This window comes from Gobius niger (assembly GCF_951799975.1).
Source record: "Gobius niger genome assembly, chromosome: 3".
In the NCBI taxonomy this organism is placed as follows: Eukaryota; Metazoa; Chordata; class Actinopteri; order Gobiiformes; family Gobiidae; genus Gobius; species Gobius niger.
In genome coordinates, this window is record NC_136854.1 from 20641231 (window position 1) to 20662462 (window position 21232).

Here is a 21232-nt window from a genome sequence, read left to right on the forward strand (position 1 = left end):
TCACTTCTTTTTTACATGTTTCCATGTGTACAAGCTTACATTAGCGCGTGCACTCTAAGACGCTAATCAATAGTGCTTTGCCCTGGGGTACTGCTATTGTTTGATGATCGGTGTGTTCGTAATATTGCCGCTTTCCATTCTACGACTTTTACGGCCACAATAGCCATTATAGCATCGCCGCCTCTGAAATATTGAGCTCGTTGACGTGCTTGCGTTGTTTGGCCCTTCTGTTCTTTAGCTTTTGAGATATAGACCAAATGAATTACAAAAATAACAAATAGTTTATATTATGTGTATTCTGTAGGGACGGGCACAGATTTAAAACAATTCTGATACCGGTACTAGAGCGATACTTGGTTTGCGATATCGATACCTAAACGATACTTTTTCAATACCAATACTATTTTTCAAACCATAATACAGAACAATGATGTTCTTCCTTAAGAGACTATTTCTTTTAAATATGTATAATTTAATTTGAAACAACCAAGTAACTTTCTTTCATGCTGTCTGGACCAAACAGGCATCAAAACTTGGTTTCTAAAGATGTTTTTTTGGTAGAGTCAGTAAGTGTTTAAGAGTTGGCTGTAGTCAGAGTTTGTTTGTGCAAATGGGAGAAGTTATTAGAGTCTGAGAAATCAGTAAACTCTTGATTAGCTTTGGGTATCAAAAATATTTGGATATACTTTTTTGGATATACTTTGAAGCCACAACATCTCTGCACATGATGTGCACCAAAGCAGAACTCATTCAGTGAAACGCTCTAGGATGAGTTCGTTAAAATACGTCTGAGAAAATGCAGAACAAGCATATTTTATCCAGGATAGTGGACTTCCTGTTCCTGACTACAGATTTTCAAAGGTCGACTCGTTGTGTGATGACGTCATCATATTAACAGCAGAGGAATAACGTCTCATTTACATCAAGTCAAGTCTGCGTCCAATTTCGTCATTTAATACTATAGACTCTCATGTAAGCCAGCTTATTTTCTGAGTTAAAATACAATATAGAGGCTTATTTCCATTTCCTAAATTTTAACTTAATTTTAGGCAATGCTCAGTGTTTATGCATTTACCTGCACCTTCAGAAACATCGCATAGAGTCACGCGACTCTCCCGTCTCTCCTCCTCCATTTGTCTCGTAACTCCTCTCCTCCTGCTCTCATCTGTACTCCTCTTCATCATAGGATCATCCTCCTTGTACATCCCTGGTCTGAAGCAAACAAGCTTTCAGTCCTGGAGTGTTAGATCATAGTTGATTTCATGTGAATGGGCCCCTGTGAGTAAAAAATGCATTATATTGGGTGAAGATGTCCGGAAGAGATAGGGCAAAACTATATGTGGAGCACTAAAAGTTAACACGAGTTGTTTTGCCGGTTTAACACTGTTTATTGTCCCATCGAAACACGGGAAAGGGGTTCTGCCTTGACTTTAATGTTCAAATTTGGCAGAGAGAGAGGGAGGGAGGGAGAGATTAATACCAACTAGTCGACTCGTCTAAAATGATGTCGACGAGTGCCACAGCAGTCGACTAGTCTGTTAAATGTTTAAGGTGGAGGAAAGATGGACATAAAAAAATGAAAGATTTTTTTTTTTTTGCAAAAACAATGTAGTCCACCACATATACATTTTTGGAGAGTTTTGACCAAGGTCCATGTGATCGTCGGGGCCATTGTTGGATGTCGAATGCGTGTGATTCTCCGCCATGGCACTTGTGCCTAAGTATCCATGCTTCTGTGCACTTTGTTATGTGTGACCCTGGGAGGATAAGAGGCACTTTGATCAAGTAACTAAGCAAAAATAGCTGCCATTATGTTCATATCAGTAATAGTTTCACTTCCAATGCCTCAGTATTGCATCTCTAACTGACACATTGCCCCACTGTTTATTTGTGTTGTATCTTTTTAGTCACATGTGGATACTTCCCCATGTTTCTGCATCAGACAACACTAAGCTCCCCCATCTCGCCTAAGCCTGACAATCGATTGGATGACCTCGACTCTGCAAACAGCCAATAGGCCACCAGTCATTCCCCAATAAATGTCCACATAGGGACGCGGTCCGGGGGAGACGTAGATAGAGAGATGAGGAGGCGGGAGGAAGCAGCGATGGGGCAAGGGCAGGGTGAGAAGGTGGCAGACAGATTGAGATTTAATTTTCAGGTCACGGCATCCTGTGTCGCTTGAGAATCCCGACACATACAGGTGGGGGGAGGCGTTGTGGCGGTGCACATAGGGACCTGCAGATGTGTGTGCGCGTGTGTGGAGAGCTGACATAAGCAGAGCTGGAGACATATATCACGCCTGACATTTAGCGCTTAGCTCTGCCACTAAGCTTATTAGCCAAACACCAAATATCAGCCCGATCTCCCTGTCTCCAGAGGAGGAAAGAGCACTGTGTAAACTACCATTTTACTTGCAAAAGTACCTTAAGTGAAAATCTTAACAAAAAAGAGTTGATAAATTTCCTCTCGTTTTTGTATTTATTGGCTTATTCATAATGACATAAAATAATCACATCTTCAACAACCAATTAAATGCTCAGTGACATCAGCTTTAATACTAAGATTTTTACAATCTTGTACAATTATGTTTTATTCTCTATTTCATACTGGTTTAACCAACAGTTTTAAGGTTTTATGAGGGGTTACAGCAAAGACCTAATCGGAAATGAGTTGTGGATTCACAAAGCTACAGTGGTAGGATTTTCTTTTTCCAAGACAGATAGAAGGTAACGGATGCAAATTATTAGTGTGTACGGTAATGTATTAAAGGCAAATGCAAACAAAAGGCTGCTTATATATTTATTTTAGGATTTGGGGGGATTTTTGACAGCTCGTATTGCGCAAGACAGCACAGCGTGAAAGGGAATGAAGGGTGGGGAGAAACATTTAGCAAGTTATTGGAGCTGGTACTTGAATCCATGACACGGGGCTGGAGTAGCGTTTCACTTTCAAGAGCAGCAGCCTTACCCACGAGGCTATTGGGGCTCAAGCTGCTTCTTTATATTTGGCTCCAGAATCTAGTAATTAGTTGCTTCCACCTCTACAGATCTGACCCTGACACCAATATATGTGTCTGTTTCTGTACTGCCATTGTTGCCAGTGTTGACATTACCCCACATGTGATTGTAACACACCTTGTTCTATCTCATTAGACCTTGGCAGATTATCCACACGTTCTTCCTTTGCCGCAGTCGGTCTTGCATAGTGAGACTAAAAGGGTGAAAACAGTCAGAATGTGAAAGCCCAATAAGTGTTGATCGGACCGGGCCAAATAAATTGAATTGAAATCATTCTCTGTATTGACATTCAGCTTTCAATTATGTGGTGATGAGACGGAGGCAACGAGATGGACTGGAAAGAAAATATAATGGGGAGAGAGGAGGGGAGGGCTTTGTAGTTCCTTTTAGGAGCAATAACAATTCAATCATGGAGAATTGTATGTGGAACTAAGTGGACTGTAATGAGTAGCAGGCGTACAATCTTATTTCAAAGATAGCCTGCACTTTGAAGAGAGAAATGATCTTGTTAGCGAGTTACAATGTTGCGGAGTTAACCTACATCAATAGTATGCTGGGTGGAGGGCTACACAGTGAGCATAGTAATTATCGTGGAACGACAGACCAGGGATTTAGAAGTTGCAAAGGATAAAAGTTGATGGAGCCAGAAGTGATCTTCACATTTATTCTGGAACCAGAAAAAGAAGACATGAAACTCTTTCAATTCAAATCATAGTTTTTACCTGTTTGCTGTTTTGGATTGTTCACTAATGTAAATCAAAGGCCCATGATGTGAACACAATTGTTGCCATTAAAAATGTTTGGTTTGGATTTTTCACAATCTAGCCACAAGGTGTCACCAGTTCCCCCTGACATATTGCAAAAAAAACAGGATTGTATTGTGAGACTCTTGACCTGGCCAAACAATGTTTAACCCTATTTTTAAAGTACAGCGTTATGGAATGTTTCTGTGTGATACAGAATCTCTTCAGGGGAGTTTGGGCCCCCACAGTGACCTTATGATGTGGGTAAAATGTTGAATGCAATCTCCATACACAGAGAAAACCTAATTTCTTATGAGTCAAAAGCATTAACTCCTAATCCTCGTCATCCAACTTTCAATCGTTGACTGAAACAAGTACTTTCTCCAAAGACGCAGTGATGTTCAGAGGGATTGGAACATGTCGCAAACTCAAATACATGTCCGATGTTGACTTAATCTTGGACAACATTGATTTTGTGTATGGTGTGGTGAGAGTGTGCTTTTGGACAACATGCCGGACTGACATGCTTCATTAGAGCATCTAGGTCAGCGTGAGATTGAAAAGGACAGAGGGGGTGGGGGGAAAAAATAGAAATCACATGAAGTGACTTTTGAAGCACATGACAAAAGTAAAAGAGAGACCAGAAGAGAAACAAGAGTCAAAGTGATTAAAAGCAATTTAATTAGTAGTTATTTTCTGGCGGTAGTAATAATTGTGAAACCAACATTCATAAGCGTAAGTCGCTTTGTGTTTGATTGGTTTTCTCTCGTTCAAACTGCGATCGTTAGCCCCACCTCGAGTCTCGATTTGGAAATTGTGTCCTATTACCACAATCCCTGACTGTATTTTATATGTATTTATATATACATAAATGAAGTCAGTCTGGCTTTATGCCAGGCTAGGACATGGCCATTCTGCAGGGAGTATGCATGTTCTCCCTGTGTCTGCAAAGGTTTCCGCCAGGTACTCCGGTTTCCCCTACCACTAAAAACTTGCCCAGTAGGTTAATCCTCCAGCCAGGTGATTCTGACCATTTTCATTATTTCACATTTCAGGTGTTAATCCATCAAAATAAAATCTGACCCATGGTAAATGGTCTCAACTTATATAGAGCTTTTCTACTTTCATAAGGCCCAAGCGCTTTTTCACCAAGGAAACAGTCACCCATTCACACTCTCATTCATACATTAATGTACGCAGACACTGGAGGCAAGGTGGGTGAAGCCCAAGGACACAACGACAGTGGGCACCTGCAGGAGCCGGGGTTCAGACTCCCGACTTCCAATCATGAGAATACCTGCTCTACCACCGGCTCAGTGAGACTACCCGAGCCCTGCAGCAGCAATGCAGACAGGCTTCAGGTATCTCTGCAGAGTCTTAGAGAGAGCCTCACCAACTATGAAAAGCAGTTCGAGAAGCCAAAAGTCAATATTTATCAAATATTATCTCAGCCAGCTCTAACAACCTCAGCGAGTTATTCAATATTAGATCTGTCTGAGTTCTGAACATTGTGACAAGTTGTACATGTGACTGTTCACATGTTTCATCATTTTATGGACAGTGGCTTCAATCAGATTGGTAATAGTGCCAACAGCGCCATGGTGTGCTCTCCTCCAGTGCCCCTCGCTGTTCTGAACCTATTTGAACCTGCTGTGCCACTGGCGCTCTTCACTGAGGTGGTTCAGGGGATGCGTCCCACATTGTTCCACTGGGTCCCGTTTACTCTCGCTGTTCAACTGCTGCTTCAGGGCTGGAACTGTGTTCCAAAAAAAAAAGAAGTCTAACCTGTTTTATCCAATGTCAGGCTGGTCTCCCATGTACCCTATCTGTGAAGGTTTTCTATTTTTTCTATTTTATTCAACTGCAATTATACAACAAAAAAACCCACAACATTTTCAAAAAGTTTCAGTGATGATTTAAATTATGGCACAACACAGAATCAGCTTTGCTCAAAGTTAATTATGACATTTTAATATACATGGACAATAAAAAAAAACAGTCCTGAAGCTGATATTGGACCTTATTGAAGCTTTTGATACTGGACCTTTCCATCATGGTCTCTTGGCACAGTCTTACCAAAGCGCCGTCCTACAGTGGTCCCCGTCTCCTGACGGGCAGGACCTCGTGGTCATGATAGACACCCACTCCCCCTCTGTAACTCCGTTTTCCTCTGGGGTGCCACAAGGCTCCATCCTTGGCCCAGTCCTATTCAGTCTGTACATGCTGCTGCTTGGGTCCATTCTTGCGAAGCACAACTTATCCTTCCACCTGTATGCAGACGATCTACAGCTCTACCTCCCCGTGCTCCCTAACACAGACTCTGCCTCTAATTCTCTCCACAACTGCCTGTCAGACTTATAACAATGGTTGTCCCTCAACTTCCTACATTTAAATGAAAGTAAAAGTGAGTGCATTATTTGGCTATTTATTTGCACAATGTCCTGCCCACTAATACTTTAAGCTGCAGCTGATCAGTCAGTCTGTCAAAAATCTAGATGCCATGTTTGACATTGAGCTGAAATTTGACAAATAAGTCAATGCTGTGGTCAAATCTACCTTCTTTCAGCTACGTCTTTTAGCTAAGGTCAAATCCTTTTAATCTCGCAGTGACCCCGAAAAGGCCAAAGGCTTTTATCAGTTCATGCACCGACTCCCGTAACACACTCTATTTTGGTGTCAAGCAGTCACTACATCACCTTCAGTTGGTGCAGACGCTCCCACATCAACCCGGTCCTCTCCTCCCATTGGCCCCCGGTCCGTTTTCGAGTTGAATTTAAAATGTTGTCATTTGTTTTCAAAGCTGTTCATGGACATGCTCCCCCATACAGCATCTGTCTGAGCTTTTGTCCATCTACCGCCCCTGCAAAGCCTTGCGCTCCTCTTCTCAGATGGTTTCGAAATTGCCCAGACAGTGAGGCGATCGTTCTTTTGCTGTGGCAGAGCCTAAACTGTGGACCTGTGAGTCATTACTGAACTGCCACGGTTCAAGATCAGACACCCTTGTTTAGACAGGCCTTTCATACACATACAGTGCCTCTCGAAAGTATTCATACACCTTGAACTTTTGCAAATTTTGTCATGTTTACAACCCTAAACATAAAGATTTTATTTTGATTTTTTTATTGAACATTCACACACAAGTAACAGACAACTGTGAAGTGAAAGCGAAATGATAAATGATTCTGTTATTTTTCAAAAAATAGAAAACCGAAAAGTGGGGCGTGCATAATTATTCATACAGCATGAATGAATACTTTGTGGAACCCCCTTTTGCTTCAATAACAGCAGCAAGTCTTTTGGGGTTTGACTCTACAAGATTTGCACATGTAGAGACTGACATTTTAACCCATTCCTCTTTACAAAACAACCCAAGCTCTGTCAAATAAGAAGGAGAATGTTTGTGAACAGCAGTTTTCAGATTATTCCACAGATTTTCAATAGGATTTAGGTCAGGACTTTGACTGGGCCATTCTAACACATTAATATGTTTTTATTGAACCATTCCATTGTAGATTTATCTTTCTGTTTAGGGTCATTGTCCTGCTGGAAGGTGAATCTCCGCCCCAGCCTCAGTTCTCTTGCTGACTCCAGCAGGTTTTCCTCCAAAATGTCCCTGTATTTGGCTCCATCCATCTTCCCAACTATTCTTACAATCTCCCCTGTCCCCGCTGAGGAAAAGCAGCCCCACAGCATGATGCTCCCCCCTGTATATCTGACACTGGGGATGGTGCACTCAGGACGATGAGCAGTGTTAGGTTTGCTCCATACAAAACGTTTTGCATTTGGGCCAAAAAGTTACATTTTTGTCTCATCTGACCAATGGCTTTCTTCTTCCACTCGTTCATGAAGGCCAGATTTGTGTAGAGTACGACTTATAGTTGTCCCATGTACAGATTCCCCCAGTTCAGCCGCAGGACTTCAGCTCCTCCAGAGTTATCTTGATCTAATATTCTAGATGGGCGACCGTGTCTTGGTAAGTTGGCAGTGGTGCTACACTCTTTCCATTTCTGAATGATGGATTGAACAGTGCCGGGGGATGTTTAAATCTTGGGAAATCTTTGTATAACTTAATGCTCCTTTAAACTTCTCCACAGCTTTATCCCTGACCTCTCTGGTGAGCTCCTTGACCTTCATGATGTTGTTCAGTGACCAATACACTCCGACCACAGCTCTGAGGGCCTAAAAGAACAGCTGAAATTATACTGAGAGTAGATTACACACATGTGGCCTCTATTTAACCGTTAGGCCAAGGTGTGAACATTCTGGAGTCATTATGAATGTTATAAAGGCAATTTAATACACTTAGAAAATACTGTATGAATACTTATGCACGCCCCACTTTTCACTTTTCTATTTTTTGAAAAATAACGGAATCATGTATCATTTTGCTTTCACTTCACAGTTGTCTGTTGCTTGTGTGTGAACGTTCAGTTAAAAAATCTAAATAAAATCTTTATGTTTAGGCTTGTAAACATGACAAAATGTGCAAAAGTTCAAGGTGTATGAATACTTTCGAGAGGCACTGTATTGCTGTCTATTTAATTTTGCCTGTGTTTTTATATTTTATATCATTTAATTTTGATGTTTTTCTGTTATATTTTAATGGAAAGCACTTTGATCGAGTGTTGTTATAAAGTGCTCTAGAAAGTAAATTTTATTGATCGATAGCCTGGATCCACATCTGGAGATGGTTCTCCGTCTACTGCGGCTGAACCCTGCTCCTACAGGTTACCACAGTGGCATAGGATGGGTCAAATGCAGAGGACAAATTACCCTACGGAGACAATAGAGTACACCTTCACCATCCAATTTTAGAATGGTTATATTTTGGACATGAATTATGTGGATTGTTAAACATTAATAATAATAGTAATAATAATAATAATAGTAATAATAATAATACATCAAACTTGTATAGCTATACATTTGTTAGACACTCAAAGAAAAAAATACAGAAGTTCAATATGTACCATGTTTCTCTGATTATTCACTGAACCTGGGCAGATAAGACCAGTCTTTGTATGGACTACTGGCTTGAGTGCCTGAATATTTTAAAAGTGAGTTACAGTACTAGATTTCAGAGCATGATAAAGATGCCAATTCTGTTCCTAAATTATATGAACAATCTTCTTTCTTATAACCACACAAGGGAGTTAAAGCAATCCGATATTCAACCAACAAGACGTAGTCAGGCATGCCTAAAAACGGTGCCCCACTTAATTGAATTTTACACAGTGAGTCCTTCTACCAAAAAGGTTTGAGGCTAGCTCTATGTCACAGGATTAACATCACCTCAAGTGTTTTCTCTGTTTTTGTTCTCTAATTCCCATTAACCTGCCAAGGTTACTCTCCTGCTCATTGCCATTGTTACTTTCCCTCTCTCCACTTTTCCTCACAGTGCTTTAATTACGAGCACAAATCATCATCCCTCTGCTGCTTTGTTGTGTTTGGCAGTCAGTCTGTGAGGCCGGGCCACATAATGAATGTTTCCATGTTTAATAGCAATCTTGCCCTTGCACATAACATAAGAGGTGGAAAGTCACTTACTGAAGTTTTTTTATTTATCAAAATGTGTTAAACAGTTCAGTTAAAAGTGGCTTGTGTACTTTTCAAAACTTTAAACAACACTGCTACTGGTAGTTGTAAAAGTTGCATTCAGAAGGAGATATAGCCTACTTTGGAGTACTAGTTGAAATAGAAACAGTTCATTAAACTGTTGTGGATTGTGGTAATAGTACTGTAGAGAAGGATGTTGCATTGTGGTAGTTATCATGGTATTTATGAATGTAAAAGTAAAAAGGTCAGTATTAAGTCATCAACAAGCATTAATATCAGGGTGAAAGCCGCTGCGCTGTAGTGTCATTGCTGGGGCAAAAGAAAAAAATAATAGTACTTTTAAGTGAGTACATATATGAAGCACTTCACCACCTCCGCACACACATTGTTCACGGTGTCCCCACTGGCTCTGTCAGTGCTCCAGAATCAGGCATCAGTAGAAATTAAGACCTTTGAAGGGAACATAAATCATGTTTTGATCATCTTTCCTCCTCACAGATTTGGGACATTTCTCATTGGCTTATACTACACACTATTTACTCTTTTTCCCAATCAGTTCAGTTCACTTTTGTTTTTAAATGTGACCTTATATTGTGTATTCACCATGTACACAGTTTTCTTCTTTCTGGTAATTGCGTTGCGAGGTTTTGACTGACGCCTGATTCCCTCAACGAGAAGCAGCAAAGCCTTTTCTTTTCCTGCCGCTTTTGCTGTTGCGATGTTGTGTTTCTGCTTGAGTGCGCTGCGATGCCTTAACAGTATTTCCACACAGTTGCTCAGACATCAACCCGATTGATATGAAGTAGACAAGGCTTGGTGGAGCGGCGCTAGTTTGCCTAAAGAGAGCGTGGAAATAAGACAGCTGTAAACGCGCACAATTGCTCACACAAACACGTAAGCGTGAAGGATGACGGTGGCATGCTCACGGATACATGAAGACCCACTCTGACATGTCCACATGTGCAGCCGTGTGTGAGCATGATTACCAAGAATCAGAAGAGAGCCCCGTTTTGGCATTTCAGCGGGAGTAATACTGGGGGTACACCTAAAGGGGTGGGTGATAAATTGATATGAAATCAAAGCGTTTAATTAATAGATATAGTGATTCACATTGATTCTCCTCTGTTCATTTGCATATTACATTTTAGTCTTATTTCTTCTGTTGTATATACTGTACATTTTTATTTTATATTTAAATGTGTACACATTGGCAGATTTTCACAAGTACCTATTATACTAATAATTTTATGTCATCATTTTTATGTGGCTTCGCTTTTAAATATTTTTATGATTACTATTATTGAACTACTGCGACGCAATTTCCATTGTGGATAAATAAAATCTGTCTAAGTCTGAAGCTATACTCAAATCTCTGTTGTTGATTTGTTTTTGTTATCATTATTTTTTATATGTGGTGGCCTACTAGTAGAAGTACAATATGATAATAATATACATTTTTAAGGCTTTTTTCTGTATCATTATATCATTTGAATTGATCCAGGTTCAGAGCAGTTTTAGTTAATTTAAGAAGAGACATGTTCACCAGTTAATACTTTATGTTTGATTGTGGATTACTAACACCGGAAAAAATATATATGTATAATAATCATTTGTTAATGATGGAACACACAACTGTCTCTGAGAAAGTACTACATCTGAAGACAATGAACTTTTCAAGTATATCAATTGAAGAGACTTGTGCAGAGACTTGTGCAGTTTGCTGTGTTATGTTTGTGTGTCTTTCGGCTGCCTTGCCCCTGCTGCTTCCAGGTGATTCCCAGCCAAGAGCTAAACACGTGTCACAGGTCTCCTCTTTTTCTTCATCTTTGTTGAGCATATTATAGACATTTGGTGCATAAGAAGCAGAAGCACATATATATAGCATATATAGAGAAGCACAAATACAGCAATAATTAATAACAATATAGTTTTTGTTGATTCTGTAACATGCAGGATCTTTGTTATATTAGAGCCGGGTGAAAAATGGTCCATGTTTGATATGAAGTAAACAGAACTTTGTACATTCAAACTAGTTTTCCCTAAGAGAGGCTTGAAACAAGACATCTTTGCACACTTAAAGCTACCCACAAACTCACCGACGTGAAGGATGGCGCTGCCATGCCTCCGAATACATAAATAAAGTGGCTTTGTGACATGTATATACTTGTTCCATCTCCCTGTCACTCCCTGCCTTTCACTCACTCATGCTCTGCACATCTCTCCCTCACACATGTCACTTTTTCGGGAAGCCATCAGTATTCCCAACAGCGTTCCAGGTCGGCCGGACGCTGATCCATCAAACTCACCCACACTGTGTCTCTTTGTATCTACACCAACCTTCGGCGGTCTCCCTGTCACCAGCTAATTCACAGTGCATGCGTGTGTGCGTGGGGGCTTTGTATGCAAGCGTTGTTACTCACACCGGGAGGCCTGTTCCACAAATACACAATTCACACATGCTCAGTGCTGCCGAATAATTCATATCTTAATGGCTGGTGATGTCTTATCCCAACACTTCCCCGTTCCTCGATCACAAAAGAAGGGTGTGTGCTCCGGCCTGTATAGCTGCTATCTTAGCTTGTCTCTTTGATCAGCCTATAAAAGCACTGAGGCGTGTGGACAGATAGCCCGGACCAACACATTATCGCTGGTGTGCTTCTCCGTCCCCGCACACATTAACGGTCATGAACGCTCTGTGGTGTCTAACCGGTGTCTCTGCCTTCACCCTGTGACTCTGCCGAGCATTGTGCAGCCACTCTCAACTTCTCTTGGCAGGTGTCATTTTTGGGGGGCTTTTAACATTGTGAAACATTGTGATCACAAAAGAATTGACACATTTTATTCTGTCAGAAGTCACCAGCACAATTATTTCTGATGTTATAATAGTTGTTCCTTTGTACAGCTTGTTTGTGTAAGCTGTCAGTCGTACAGGGGCTTTCCATTATAAACAAAGAACCCGCCATCAACTGTACTGAAACTTTGTCTATTTATTTTTATTGTTATTATTTATTTACCAAACTATTTTACAACAGGGGGTTGTGGTATAAGATTTAATAGTGTATTTGCTATTAGTGCTGTGTGTAGTTATTGTTTTCGAAGTCTCTCTAATGACCTTAAAAAAGCTCTCTGTCAAATTGGGTTTTTGTTCTCAACCCTATGAGTGTTGCGGCACTTTCCTCAACTTCACTGGCACGTATCAAATTTTATTCCTCCTCTGTCTAATACTCCAGACTGAATTGCATTAAAAAGTTGTGTAATCTTTCTTAACATAAAGTTTTCTCTGCCATTTTGATGCCACAGACTGGACACATTCTCCGTTTGGGTTCTTTATAAACCATCACAGAGAAATAATCTGTGTTTTCTTTGCTGCAGTCACAACAAAGTAAATTAGATTTGCTCAGTCCTTCAGTAACACAGGGTCTAGGGAAATGAGATTCTGTCTTCAACAATATAAGAGAGATGTTTTTATACATCTTGGTGCGTGAGTATGTTTTATTTAATGACTTTGCTCGTGGATTGACGGATGTAAATGAAGTCAGAATGAAGATGTTGTGTAATTTTCATCTTTAGTTCTATGACGTTTAGTAATAACACAAACTCCAAAAATGAAAAGCAACACACAATATTAGCTTAAACAGGGTGTATTTTTCCACAATTGGATACAGTATCACACTTAATCAATGTTTTATTTTAATTTCAAAGAATTTATTCATTGATTTGAATGCACACAGCAAATGGTGCTAAAAATGCCAGATTTAGCTCTAAGCCAATCTGAAAATGACTTTAGTTTACTGCTTCTGTTGTAAAATATATCTAAAATCTTGAGATGGGTATAGTATTAAATTTTCCTCTTTTGCACAATATTTAAATACCCATACCTTAAGAGGTAGCTAGATACCTTAAAAATAGTGCTGCAGTAAATGATGGCCTTTGTAATTAATTTAATCACACTTTTATCAAGTAGTTATATTTATTTATTTGAGGTGTATTTTAGCTTATCAGTATTACATAGTAGTATTATACATTTTAAACTTCAACATTGGAGAGCACTCTTTTAAGATAATCCTTGTACAAAAATAAATAACATAGACCTAACTGTGTTGAAGAGGTTTGACTGTAGAAATAGCTGGACTTTTCATTAATTTGTCTTAAATTTACTAGGAGACTGTATACTCTTAAGTCCCTATTTATGCTGCCTTTGACGATGAAGCTTGGAATAGTTTGGACCAAGGCAGCTGTGATCTCACTTTAGACTTAACTTTACTGAAAAACCAAGGTCAAAAGTGGTGATATTTCGAGGTTGTGCATCTACCTGCACCGCTGCATGACCACTTGGTCCTCTTTCCACTCTCTCTTCCTTCGTTTGTCCGTCTGAAGTCGCCATTGAACATCCTTAAATAATCAAATCCATTATCTGCTTATTTTATAGATCAGTATATTCATGACACACTTGTCGAACTATGGCAACGACCGCCTGGGCCTCTACACCTTCGTCCACCTGGCCTCCTTCCTGCGCTCATGGACCAACCTCCAACTGCACACCCTGCCCCCCTTACAGCTCTCACACAAGTACTTCCAGCTCTTCCCCGAACAAAGAAACCCGCTATGGCAGGTGTGTTTGCCTGTATTGTACTCTCACTATAGGCTGTGACTTTGTAATGGTATACCCTCATTATATCGTTGGTTTTGCTGTTGGAGCGAGTTTAAACGTCTTCGTCTGTGCTCCGGCAGAACCCATGTGATGACAAACGGCATAAAGACATCTGGTCCAAAGAGAAAACCTGTGACAGATTGCCCAAATTCATGGTGGTGGGACCGCAGAAAACAGGTATAACCAAACACGCACGCACACACGCACGCACGCACGCACGCACGCACGCACGCACGCACACACACACACAGTGCATGGACGGGACATTTGTGTGTGCAGGTGGGGATAAGCAGCATAAGAGCCCATTCATTTAATAGCCTATGTTCTTTGGTCCTGTCAGACAGAGACAAAGGAGTGGGGCTGCTCCACCCCCCCCCTCCACCCCCTCCACCCACATGTTTTCTGCTTTAGAAGACTAGAAATACTCCTCTTCTAAAAATCACGTACAAATAACCGTTTTTTTTTTTAATCACGAGTGCAACCATCTTGTGTTTCGAGAATCGTACCTGCTATAGTGACATCTAAATGTATTGATTATGTTGCTTAGTGCAATAGATTCGTTTGGAAATTGGATAGTGGGCAAGGGCTGGATGTGTGAATCAGTGTAAGGGGAAGTGAGCTGCTGAGGGTGAGACAGAGGGCATGACCAGAACCCCAGTGCGGATTGGTGTCAAATAGTTTTGAATCATTTTATGGCACACACACAGTGTATTCTCAGCAAGATATAAATCTTGTGCAGAGGGGAAAAAAAAGCGGTGTGGTATGGATCAGTGGCTGACAGCTCTCACACACAGACACACACACGCCGCCCTGCTCTCTGCTGAGCTGTATTAACGAGCCACTTATGAATTATGCCCTTTCTTCCAGGAACGACAGCACTTTATCTCTTCCTCCTCATGCATCCCTCCATCTCCAGTAACTTCCCCAGTCCAAAGACATACGAGGAGGTCCAGTTCTTCAACACCAACAGCTACCACAAGGGGATTGACTGGTGAGACCTCTGGCTCTGTTTACCTGCTGTAGTGAGAAGATGACAGGGCCACTGTGAGGACACTCCACACTTTTAAATGGATCTCGCAGACTTAATGACACATTAAGCAGTTTTGAATTGTCTCCCATCTTCTTGAAAATGATCCTTTGCTTTCTGCATCCTGAAGCCAACAGACATATGGCTGCTTAAATTGACCCATAAAAGGGTTACTTACAGACTGAGACAGCTGTTGCTTCTCAAAGTCATCCAGAAAGGAGGATTCTTTATTAACCACTGCGTAAATGACATTGAATCGTGGAGATGGCAGTACGAAACCAGAATGCTGCTCTAATAGGCACTTGAAGTGTTTGACTTTTGAAATTGTACCTGACTTTGAGAGTGTGTAATTGCAGCATGTGTGCTGAGCCGATAATATGTTTATCATTGATGTGTGTCAGTGCTGCTGGCTTATATTTTCTCCTTTACTTCTTTTTTGTGCTTCAGGTACATGGAGTTTTTCCCTGTGCCCTCTAATGTTAGCACAGACTTTCTCTTTGAGAAGAGCGCTAACTACTTCCCTTCGGAGGACACCCCACGGCGAGCCGCTGCACTGCTGCCCAAGGCCAAGATCATTACTCTACTCATCAACCCGTCTGACAGGGCCTACAGCTGGTACCAGGTACAGTCTCTGCATCAGACACTGCTACCTAGATTGAACACACACCTCTATTATGCATCACTGCTCCAGTTCTGTATTGATTAAAATTGAGTGTGATTTCATGCTATGATGTGTATTTAATGAGGCAGATTTATCATTTCAGTAAATGTGGAAAAAATAATCTATAAAGTTTATAAACCTTCATAAAATGACTGTAATTATTCTCAGTAATTTTAGCACACAAACATCAAAACTACAATGTAATTCTTTTTTAACATCCTGATATTATTTGTGAAGTACTTTGTGTAATGTTATGCATGAACTGTGCCCTACAATTAAATGTGCCTTGCCTTCAAAACCCAGTATAGTGATTATATTTTGTTGTATGTGTGTGAAGCATCAGAGAGCCCATGAGGACCATGCCGCCCTAAAGTTCACCTTCTATGATGTCATCAGTGCTAAAGCTGGAGCTCCATCTGAGCTGCGGTCTCTACAGAACCGCTGTCTGCTCCCTGGTCTGTACTCCACTCACCTCGAGAGGTGGCTCACTAACTACCCCCCCAACCAGGTGAGCTCTGAGTGCACAGGCTCAGATGTAGTACTCCTGTTGTTTTGCATTGTCAGTGCCGTTTGATTGACTAAAAGTGGGGAGCAACATCCAGCAAACTATCGGATTCAGGACAGGAGACGATGCTGGGATCAGAGCAGCGTTCTGTGTACTGCAGCCTTATCTGCTCAACCTGGGGTCTTGATAATGATGATAATATTGAGGGGTCACATATGGGAGGCACTTTTTCTAAAATATGTGTATAATGCAGATATTAAAGAACATGCTTAGCACAAACAGATGTCCCTACACAGATGTGCATTCAGATCAGAAATCTTGGCTGTATATTTGTATATATTATACAAATCACTTGGTTGTAAAACTATGCGTCTAAATATGTGTCTAAATATGGATTGTAGTAATGGGTATAGTGTAACCTTCTGCACTCACTACTGCTGTGTGTCCAGGTGATGATCATTGACGGTCACCAGCTCAGATCGGACCCTGCCTCTGTCATGGATGAGGTGCAGAAGTTTCTGGGAGTGACTCCTCACTATAACTACTCCCAGGCCCTCACGTGAGTTTACTTATCATGCTTTTGTTTAATCACCCTCCTCCACATTGGGCTGCTTTCTGAGATACACTTATGCTAACACTGACATCTAGTGGCGGGATGCTGACTCAAGTGGTTACTGACTTCAACTTCTGGAGGAACAAAATACTTGAACTAACTACTTTATTTTAAGTAAACAATAAGTATATGTTTTAGAAATAAATATATTAGTTTCATGAATTATGGGACAGATTTTGAATATTTTTTAATGGATTTATTGTGGGTTCTTGTTAAGATGGTCCTGTGTTCAATGTAGTTTGTTGGAGAATGGAGTATGTTGCGCATGCTGTGTGTTTCAGTCAGTTGCTTTACTTTTTGTGTTGAGCACCTCAGGTAAAAAGCCTTGCACCTAATATTTCCTATTTGCCAACAAAAATGTTAGTGGTGGACCAACACATTATAGTCCCTTTCATGCAAGACATGCTTTATTTTGAGAGTTATATAGATTAATTCATGCTTTGCAGTTTTCCCTTTGTGACAACGATGACCAATTCAAGATCAAATTTTTTAAGAGGTCACAACTTAACCCAGCATAACGTTAACGGGAATGGTGTTTGAAATAAGAGCCACGTGTCTTATCTTGAAGCCGTTTGTGCATCTTTACATAGAATAGGTTCTCTCCCCAGTTGCTCTGTGTGTCTGCTGCGTGTGACCTTTCAGTTGAGTTGAGACGAATGGTAAACTGTTTACTTCTCGAGCCCCTCTCATCACACTGCAATCTGCCCCTGAGCCTTCACAACCTCCAGACAGGGACATCCAGACTTGCTGCGCACACACACACACACACACACACGCACACACACACACACACACACACACACACACACACACACACACACACACACACACAGGCACACGCATACCAATACGTTTAGCAAACAGATTCATTTTGACACGATAATGAGTGTGTGTTTTGGCCGAGCTTCTCAAAGGCCTAATCTTTTCTTTCTCTCCTAATTCTGGCGACATGACAGCGGGCTGACAGTTTCTCAAAATCCCAGCCCATTTATTTAATCTGCTTTTCCTTTTCTCTTCTCCGTCCTGATGGAGATCCACTTATCATCTCATTATTAAAGCGCTCATGCATACAAATAAAGAACAATATTTGCACCTCCTTTCTTTTATACTCGAATGAGTGGCAATTAGCGGCAGTAATAGCCAAAAGCAAAAAAAAAAAGAAAAAGATAACAGAACGTCTTCAGCACATTTTCTTGATATGGAAATGTAAAATACACGCAATTTGAAACTTTGAAACTGTCAAACCACTTAACCTTCCACCATGCTTAGGACGTTTTTACTCTATCAGTGTGACTCAGAACGTTTCTACACTTAAGAGCAATTTGATTTACAAGCATGAAAAAGGACTTTAGAAAAACTGTGTACGGCTATCGCAGTGAATGAATAAACCACCCACCAGCAATCACAACTTAAAACTTAGAAAGAGATTCATCTGGGTCATGGTCCTGTTTTGTTGTTCCTTGTTTAGTTTTCTAGTTCTGGTCTTGTGTCCCTCCATGCTCTTTGTGTTTTATTCCGACATGCCTGTTCAGTCCTTGTGGTTTTGGTTTACTTCCCCTGTGTTGATTGCCTGCCCCGCCCTAATGTGTTTCACTTGTTCCCTAATGTATTTAGAAGACCCATGTGTTTCCCCCTCCTCTTTGTTGGTTCGTTGTCTTCCCTGTCCTCAGTCTGTGCCCTTTCTGCATGTTGATTTTGTTATGTTAACTGCCCATTTTTGGCCAGTCTGGTTCCCTTGTAATCCTGTTCTTGTAATCCTGCATCTGGGTCATCTTTTTTTTCTTTGCAAAATCGTGACAATTAGTATTTTTTGGCTTATTCCTATTCACAATCTGTCACTAGAAAATGAAAGAAATTAATTCATTTCACTTCAATGTAAGATTGATTTTTCTGGAAAATTAATATGCCTAATAGCATGGAGAAGGAACTTTACGTATCTGTTTCTTTTGCAACAACTTTACAGTACAAATAGATAATAATAAATGCATGAAAATGATCAAAATAATAAAATCATCTCAGTGTGCTGTTACTGACTTTATAGCTGTAATAGTATGTGCTCTATGGGTTTTACTGATATAATCTATTGTGCTTTTAGGTTTGACCCTCAGAAAGGATTCTGGTGCCAGCTCCTTGAAGGCGGAAAGACCAAATGTCTGGGGAAGAGTAAAGGCCGGAAGTATCCTCCAATGGAACCAGAGGTACAGTACTGGACCCATCTAACCGTCGTCTTTTTTAACAGGCCACCTACTGGGAAATGTAAACCTGCACTGCTAATACTGACTTTAACACTTTTTGTTACACTCTGTTTACTTTATTATTTACTGTTTATACTTTTGTAGCCCTAAGTCCCTTGGTAGTCATTGTACATAAAATACCACTATTTTACGACATAATTGTTTATTTTTCTCACATTTTCTGCCTATTTGCACACCCTGAGTGTTTCTAAGAGCTGAATATAAATTTCTCCATTGTGAGATCAATAAAGGCTATCTTATCTTATCTTATCTTAAATGGTCACAATAAAATCCCCCTTAGTCAGTACCTTATGTCGCCTTCTTTAGCCAATACAACAACTTTGAGTCTACTTCTGTGATTGCCGATGAGGCTGAAGAAAACATGACCATGAATTTCGGACCATTTTTCCGCACAGACTGTTGAGTCCATTTAGATGAATTGGTAACCCCGTATATTCAATAGGATTCAGATCAGACAGGCGACAGTGACCAAGACCATGATTGTGAGATTCCGAGTCCTCATTAAAGACAAAAAAAAAAAAAAAAACACCTCAAACCATTTCAATCCCACAACCATTGTTGACTCTGGGTATGGAGTAGGGTGTGACCATCTCTGTGTTTCTGGCAAACTCACTTCAGGTGTTTGTTTCCAGGAAGTTCTATGTTTTCTCATCGAACAATTGTTGGGCAAACCCTTAACACTTCAGTGTTTGTTTGAGAGCAGGGGCTTTGTTGCCGACTCTTTCAAATGAATGTAGGTGATGACGTTTGTGGGGGAAGTATATATATACTCACTCACCTACATTAGTGAATATATATATTTAAATATACTCATTAACGTAGGTGATGACGTTTGTGAGTATGATAAATATATACTCACAATATTTCAATCAATCAATCAAACTTTATTTATAAAGCACTTTTCATACCGAAAGGTATCACAAAGTGCTTTACAGATTACAACATTTAAAACAATACGCCTGGCACAACCTCCCATATATATATTTTATATATTAGGATTAAATAAATAGATTAGTCAGTTAAAAGCTAAGCTAAAAAAGTGGGTCTTGAGCCTGCTCTTAAAAACATGAACGTTCTCTGCAGCCCTGAGCTCCTCCTCAGGTCGTTCCAGAGGCGAGGGCCGTAATATTGGAAAGACGCCTCACCATGAGTCTTTTTGTGGACTTTAGGAATAACTAGGAGACCCCTGCCGGAGGAGCGAAGGGGCCGTGAAGGTTCATAAGGTAAAAGCATTTCTGAAAGATAAGAAAGACCAAGACCATTAAGACATTTAAAAAACATTAAAAGAACTTTAAAATTGATCCTGAAACACACGGGGAGTCAATGCAGCGATTTTAAATCCGGTGTAATGTGGTCCCGCCTAAATATTAATTAATTAAATATTAAATATTAAATATTGTGAGTTTAAGATTAAAGGTGTAAAGAATAAAGACTTTTTTCCAACCACACTTTTCTTTTATCTACCAGGAGCTGTGTGCGCATGTTTAAGAGTAATAAAGGACAATGATGAAAGAGACAGCCCACAGTGACCCTATTTCTTTTTTATATTTCCCATAAGACAAAGGCACTTGTCAGCCAATCAAAAAGTTCATAACAAGAACTCAATAGTGATATCAAGCGGCCGGCCACAAGAGGGAGATGTGAGATCAGAGCAAATGCAGACCATAAATCTCTGTCCTTGGTAGAGATAGCTGCAGCCGGAATCACAGATTGAATCAAAGTACTATGGTATATGCAAGGACCGTTCATCTTCCCCTTCTGACAGCACATTTAATTGTTTTCTTTGAAGGTCTATATAACAATGCAAATATGTTTATAATCCTATTTTTTTATGTCGCAGTTCAAATTTGAATCCATATTACACACTTTATTTCCTGTTTTTATTATTATTATTATTATTATTATTATTATTATTATTATTATTATTATTATTATTATTATTATTATTATTATTATTATTATTATTATTCAGATGATAACAAGTTAACAAACACCCAACTTTATTAGTTCATGCAATAGTATAAATGTATTATTTTTAATTTTCACACATGCCACACAATATACTTCCATCCATACATCCATACATCTTCTTCCACTTGTCCGTAGCCGGGCCACGGGGGCAGCCGCCCAGCGCACAAATCACATTGCACCAATCCCTTATGGATCCTCCTGCAGGTGGTGTGTCAACAGAAGGACGGCCT

At 40.2% G+C, this 21232-nt stretch overlaps 1 protein-coding gene across 2 annotated transcripts in view; it reads left to right on the forward strand.

The window, feature by feature from the left end:
- ndst3 (N-deacetylase/N-sulfotransferase (heparan glucosaminyl) 3) overlaps positions 1-21232 on the forward strand; it is a 53499-nt gene that overhangs the window by 30495 nt on the left and 1772 nt on the right. For both annotated transcript variants that reach the window (XM_079553920.1, XM_079553919.1), the window contains exons 7-13: positions 13749-13931; positions 14051-14147; positions 14838-14961; positions 15445-15619; positions 15996-16166; positions 16613-16722; positions 18872-18974. In XM_079553920.1, the coding sequence (XP_079410046.1) occupies positions 13749-13931; positions 14051-14147; positions 14838-14961; positions 15445-15619; positions 15996-16166; positions 16613-16722; positions 18872-18974 (963 nt within the window). The remainder of the gene's footprint in view (positions 1-13748; positions 13932-14050; positions 14148-14837; positions 14962-15444; positions 15620-15995; positions 16167-16612; positions 16723-18871; positions 18975-21232) is intronic.